The sequence below is a fragment of the Pyrus communis genome, chromosome 5 (genome assembly GCF_041283825.1).
Source record: "Pyrus communis isolate YQ-2024b chromosome 5, ASM4128382v1, whole genome shotgun sequence".
NCBI lineage: Eukaryota > Viridiplantae > Streptophyta > Magnoliopsida > Rosales > Rosaceae > Pyrus > Pyrus communis.
Genome location: NC_142569.1, coordinates 20,393,315 through 20,400,358, shown reverse-complemented (window position 1 = coordinate 20,400,358; position 7,044 = coordinate 20,393,315). Strand labels below are relative to the sequence as shown.

Genomic DNA, 7,044 nt, shown 5'->3' with positions numbered 1-7,044 from the left:
AATTACAGAAAGTTGTCTAAATACCTTTTTGCATAATGAATTTTTTTTTTCTTATAGTAGGGGCTTACTTTGAAGAGAGATCCCTTTCATAAATTCTCAAAGGCATAAGGCTTAACCAAGGCCTAAGAGAGGGTGTGGAAATAGTTTTCAACCAACAATGGACGCACCTCGATTATAACCTCATTATCTCAAGGCAGACCTCATCATTCTTTGCATCACCAGACCACCAGGGAAACACCGAACAAGATCTCTAAGATTAAGGTTGTGAGGATGTTGATCGCCTAAATGTTAACGGTGATGTCCTAGTAGTCGTTGCCAATGGGCCAAGCTATCACCAAAGGTGATCTCGATCCAGGTTCAATTTAGTGAAGAGTGTCGAAGTGTGTAAAGATGGGTGTATCGAGATTTTTTTTAGAGAATAGAGAGCAAATGAGATAGAGAAATGTGGAATGGAATTGGAGGTGATTGTATGACTGGGTTTTAGGTTGACCATTTTTTTATTAACTATTAAATTATTAAGCCTATTTGTAATTTCTTTTTAATTTAATTAGATTTGTGTGATCCATTTATGTGTTACATTAGCATATAACAACATTTTTGATAGAATTGTGACGGAAGGACTACATTGATTTGAGACACTTACTTGGGGGACTACATTGTTCAATTTTCAATTTCAAAGGCCATTTTGATGTTGCGAGTCAATTTCAGGGATCATTTTGATGTCGGGGGTCAATTTCAAGGACTATTTGTGAGAAAAATGACTTATGGGGCCCATTTATATGCCACATTAACACTTAACAAAAATTTTAACAGAATTGTGATGGAAGGGCCACATTAATTTGCAAACCTATTTTCAAGGACTACATTGATTGATTTTCAATTTCAAGGACCATTTTGATGGTGATTGTCAATTTCAGGGACCATTTGTCATAAAAATACTTAATGTTATTATAGAAATATTGTTATAACTTATAATATGAGTGAAACGGGTTGATATTTGTAAACTAAAAGTGTAATATTGACTATTTAGTAACTGTTATGTTTTTAATTTTCAGTTTTGCGCTCTTTTGAAAATTGAAGCCTGAAATCTTATTTGATAACTATTTTCAATTTTCACTTAAAAATAGTAAAACCTCATAGCCAAAATTTTAAAACTTAAGAAAATTGAAATTTGAAATAATTATCCAACGACTCGTAAGAGTAAATAAGTCTGATAACAATATTATTTAGAGTGAGGAATCTCTGAAGTTGCTTTTTCATTTAGGTTGACAATTTGGATGGAAACTGAAATCAATGAACTCGTGTGCAGCATAGGTATCTCATTGTTTCTACATGACCCTTCAGAGAAAGTCCCCTTAACATTTTCCTGAAAAAATCACTCAAAATGTCATTATATGTCCACTCATGTAACCCATCGTTGATGTACATGACATACCGGCTGACATGTACAATTGAGGGTGAAAACTTTTCTCCTTCTGTCAATAGTGGGAAGAGCATCTAAAGCTAAACGAGGAACATGATGCTCCCACAAATGACAACCAGTTATTAGATGACCCTGACGATATGGTTCCAATATAATTTATATTCTCAATTGATGTTTAAGAACGTATAAAACTCATTAAATTTAATGAACGTTGAACGAAAATATAAACATTACATTGCAAATTTTCTTCATGAATTCTCTATCATATACCTTCACTTGAACAAAACACACAGATTAACGTTTATATTTTTATTCAACATTCATTAAACCTAATAAATTATCAAAGACAAACTAATTCTAGGGGACCCTTAAGAGAAAGTCCCCTTAACAATCTCCTGAAAAATTACTCTACTTAACCAAGGTCTTAGACGCGATTCTTGTCAAAAGCGATTTTGATCTACATTATTGCTAGCCCATTGTGAAGTTAAGGCCACCCACCTCTTTTTTAGTGTAGATAATATGATTCATTTAAAAAACAAAAAAACAATCGTTGTTGTACATGACATACCAGCTGACGTATACAATTGAGTGAGACTGACTTTTCTCCTTCTATCAATAGTGGGAAGAATCAAAATCTGCACATACTCCACTTTTATATGTTTGAGCTTTCATGCGTCACAACACAACGCCACCGCCACCGCAGCCCTAAGACATTACTTCATCCATCTTCATTTGTAAATCCCAATAATCATGGGTAGAGAAAATCGTGATTTCCACATCTGTTTCTTTCCTTTCATGGCTCATGGCCACATGATACCGATCTCCGACATGGCCAAGCTCTTTGCATCCCAAGGAGTAAAAACCACCATAGTCACCACTCCTCTAAATGCCCCAATAATCTCCAAAGCCACCCAATCAAGTAAAACCTGCTCCAGCGGCGTCGAAGTCAAAATCAAAATCATCAAGTTCCCTTCTGTAGAAGCCGGTCTGCCAGAAGGGTGCGAGCATGTCGACTCACTCCCCTCACCAGAATTCAGGACCAATTTTTACAAAGCAACAAGCCTTCTCCAAGAACCTCTAGAGCATCTTCTGCTCCAAGAAAACCCTAGTTGCCTTGTGGCAGACGTTCTTTTTCATTGGGCAACTGATGCTGCTGCAAAGTTTGATATTCCAAGGCTAATTTTTCATGGCTTTAGTTTCTTTGCCATGGCTGCGTCAGATATTGTGACAAAGTATGAGCCGTTCAAGAACACTTCGTCGGATTCGGACCCTTTCATGATTCCGGATTTTCCTGGTGAGATTACGATGACACGAGCCCAAGTTCCTGATCATGTCAAGGAAAATATCGAAAACGACTTGACCCGGATGGTCAAACGAGCCAAGGAAGCTGAGAAAACGAGCTATGGAATTGTTGTGAACAGTTTCTATGAGCTCGAATCGGTTTATGCAGATTATTACAGAAACGTGCTTGGGATGAAAGCTTGGCATATTGGCCCTGTTTCTCTATGCAATAGAAACAATGAAGAAAAGGCACTTAGAGGAAAAGCAACTTCCATCAACGAGCACGATTTCTTGAAGTGGCTTGAGTCAAAAGAACCTAATTCGGTTGTTTATGTATGTTTTGGAAGCGTGGCTAAATTCAACGCCTCTCAGCTTAAGGAGATTGCAATGGGGCTTGAGGCTTCTGGGCAGGACTTCATTTGGGTTGTGAGGGCCGGACAAGATTATGACATGGAGAAAGAGGAGTGGCTGCCAGAAGGGTTTGAGGATCGGATGGAAGGGAGAGGACTAATCATAAGAGGGTGGGCCCCGCAGGTTCTGATTCTTGATCATGGGGCAGTTGGCGGGTTTGTGACTCACTGTGGGTGGAACTCGACGTTGGAAGGGATCGCTTCCGGGTTGCCGATGGTGACGTGGCCGGTGGCGGCCGAGCAGTTTTACAACGAGAAGCTGGTGACCCAAGTGCTGAAAATTGGTGTTGGAGTTGGTGCTCAGAAATGGGTTAGGGTTGTGGGGGATAGCGTGAAGAAGGAAGCTGTTGAGAAAGCTGTCAGGAGGATTATGGTGGGTGTGGAAGCACAGGAAATGAGAAGCAGAGCTAGGGAACTTGCGGAGCAGGCAAAAAGGGCTATTGAGAAAGGAGGATCGTCACACTCTGATTTGAATGCTTTAATTGAAGAGTTGAGTTCCCACTAGTTAGAGTTGGAGCACACATTCAGATGGACTTCACTTTCTGAATATTTCAGATTGATAATGTTTTGTACAAAATCTAAGTAAGAATAGTTACTCATAATTTATAAATGAATGATTAATGTTGAGGATAGTGACTAAAAGTTTAGTTGTTTTTCTTTGACCCAGATTAGACTTTCACGATGCATTTTATTTATCTTTAAGGGTCATATATTTGCCCAGCCAAAGAAAATAATTCTAAGGGTCCTATACTCTTTTCTTTAACTCTCCTTTATTGACTTGTGAGTGTCACACACAGCTAGATATAATGAAATATGGATCTGATTACGTAACAAAATCTTCTTTATAATATAATTTACAGGTAGTTCAACATAAAATCCTAAACATGGCATTGGTTGGATTGCAGAAGGGAGAACTTTAGATTATAAACTAGCAATTGGGCTTGCGCGATGCCGTGGGTTTTATAACTATGTTGAACGTGTAGAATATATTAAAATCTATTTACATCCATATCAAACTATATTTACATCCTTATGTTCAATAAGGAACAAAAGATGGGTGTCTGTAGAATACATTACATAGCAAAAAACTTGGAGATTAAGATGTTCATATAGATGTAACACACATAAAAGTATCTTTGTTTCACATGTCCCAACTTTTCACATTGTTCCTCAGGACTTCACCCTTCTTTCTTCTTCTTTGCCAAAAAGATGTTTTTCTTTTACCATTTGATTTATTCAGCTATTCCTTGTCCTTTAAAATATTGTGTGAATATAATTGAAACCTCAGACAACAGATAGATAACTAGGAAAGAAAGAAACACATGCATGAATAAAACAAGTTTTCAACCACACCTAATATATAATTAAGCTAAGCAATGAAAACGAAATAAACAAAATATAAATTAAAGAAGAAAATTGGGGGAGCTAGTTTGAACATACACCAACCCACATTCTTACACTCTTCTTCCAGTTTTCTCGAGATCTTTCCAGACATCAATGAGAACTGTTTGTGCAATGAAAACAGAATTTCTATAATACTAATTGCTTCCATCCAAGACAACCCAATGACGCAGCATTAACTTACATGGTTGATCCTCATGTGGAGCATTGTTAAAAAATTCATGCACTCGAGCATCTTTTGAGTTTGATTACTACCACTTAAGCATTCTAAAAACTGGCCCTAAACTCTAAACCCCAAACCCCAAACACTATTTAGATTCATGATCAGCAAATAGGATATGGTTTGGCGGTTCTATTGCCATTGTTCTAATATTCACATCCCTTATAATTGAACTCCTAACTGCCCTTTTATTGACATAATTAGTTACAATAAGCAAAAGTGAGTCACACATAGTATTCAGCAAGAAAAAAAAACGTAGGCATTTCCAAACAGAAGATTAAATATTACACAATAGTGAGTCACATGCGTATTCGAAGGGGGGCAGGGAAAAGGCTAATGTCCTCCGACGGCGAATTAGTGACGCATACGCACGGTTCAAAGCCAATGCATAGGATGATATGTTTTGACCATTCAAGTCCCTAAACACACAAAATAAGATGAAAAAAATTAAACTAAATAATGGTCAGAAACACAAATATTAGACCTTCACCAAAGTTATTTTTTCCTTAACATTCTTCAGTTCTTCTACACAACTGTACCTCCCTGGTTATCTGGATTTATTGATAGGAGCATATTCATGCGACTTAAATGGCTTGTTCTCGTGCATTTACGTTATGTTTCTTTAGTTATTTTAGTACTTTAAGCTATTTTCGTGTGTTTGTAGGTCCAAAGGGCTAAAGGAGCAAAAAGATGCATTTTGGAGACTTTTGGAGCACTTTTGGGCTAAGGATGGATAGCTTATGCTTGGAGCCAAAGTGTTGGACGAAATTGAAGACCTAATTGAAGACCAAAGTGTTGGAACCTTGTTCTCTTTAGTTCTAGGACATTTAAACCTTTCCTATATCCATTGCACATGCATTCCTTTAATCCACATTCATCACCACTTCATCACATGCATCCATAATCATTTCTCCAACCTTGCCGTGCACATCATCATAAACAATCATGCACTCCACATGCATTTCCACCCTTACAAGACCCTAAACATATCATCCACACAAATCTGCCATCATTCACACAACCACTACCCATGCCGTGCATCCCCTCACCAAGTAATCATTCAACATTTCAGAAATGAAGCCATTCCACATGCATATTCAACCTAGCTGTCATTCCACTTCATTGCACATGCATCTTCATAAATCAACACATGCATTCACATGCTTTCACAACCTAATCCACATGCACATTCATCCACCTTTCTCCCAAAACCACAACACCTTGCCGTGAGTTTCATACATTTTCCAGCCATTCCACATGCCATTGTCATTCCACTTCATTTCACCTTGCATTTCCAGATTATTCCTTCATCATTTCCACCCCACATGTCCCTTTAATCATTCAAACATGCACCCTAGATTCTAATCAGCCACTTCACATGCACATTCAACATTCCAGAAAATACCCATGCCGTGCAATCATTCAACACATGCACTCTCATTCTTTAATCCATTCAGCCACAAGACATTATCATTGCACCACATTCACCCCTTTCTCCACACCAAAACCGTGCACATGCATTCATCATCATTCCCCCTTGCATTTCAGCCACACATTCACCCACATGCACCATTCAAACATACACCCATTCACCACCAGAAATCATCATTGCCGTGGCTCTCCCTCCACTTTCCAGCATCCCATTTCCAGCTTTGCACATGCATTCACTTTACCTAGCTGTCATGTTCCCTCTCCCATCCATTCATCTCCCTATAAAAACCATACACACCTCAATTCATTCATTCACTCTTCTATACACATTTCAGTCACAAACACCAACCATTCCCTTGTGCCGTGCCTTCCATATTAATCCAAACACCATCCCCCTTCCATTTTCACCACTCCCCAAACCATTCACACCATCAAACTATCCTTAGACCTTGTGCTACAACGAAGAGGAAGATAAGAGGGCCTAAACGTTCATACAATTCAAGTTTGAGTTGTTGGAATGTTTAGGTGTTTCTTTGATTTCAATGTTTAATTTCAATACTCTTTGTTTTGTACGAATGAGGAATGGAAGAGAAGAGGGCCTAAACGTTCATACAATTCAAGTTTGAGTTGTTGGAATGTTTAGGTGTTTCTTTGATTCCAATGTTTAAATTCAACTAAACCCCCCTTGGCTAGGGGGGGATTCGAAATATATGTTTATGCTTGCATTTTGATTTGATTACTTCTAATTGCGTTTCATAAGTTGTGGATTCAATTCGTTTAACTGTTTGATTGATAACTTATTTATGTATGTTTATTGAGAGTGCACACTTAATTTTCATGCATGAATATGACGCTAGAATATAAGTGAGTTTCACCTA

The 7,044-nt window shown here is 37.9% G+C and overlaps 1 protein-coding gene across 1 annotated transcript; it reads left to right on the top strand.

The window, feature by feature from the left end:
- The first annotated feature begins 2,071 nt into the window (after positions 1-2,071).
- On the top strand, positions 2,072-3,780 carry LOC137725962 (scopoletin glucosyltransferase-like). Its single transcript, XM_068464807.2, has one exon. It carries the CDS (start codon positions 2,174-2,176, stop codon positions 3,617-3,619), a length of 1,446 nt encoding a protein of 481 aa, XP_068320908.2. The 5' UTR covers positions 2,072-2,173; the 3' UTR covers positions 3,620-3,780.
- The last annotated feature ends 3,264 nt before the right edge of the window (positions 3,781-7,044 follow it).

Excerpts from the sequence above, each read along its gene's own strand:
- LOC137725962 (XM_068464807.2), top strand. The coding sequence starts at position 2,174 with ATGGGTAGAGAAAATCGTGATTTCCACATCTGTTTCTTTCCTTTCATG.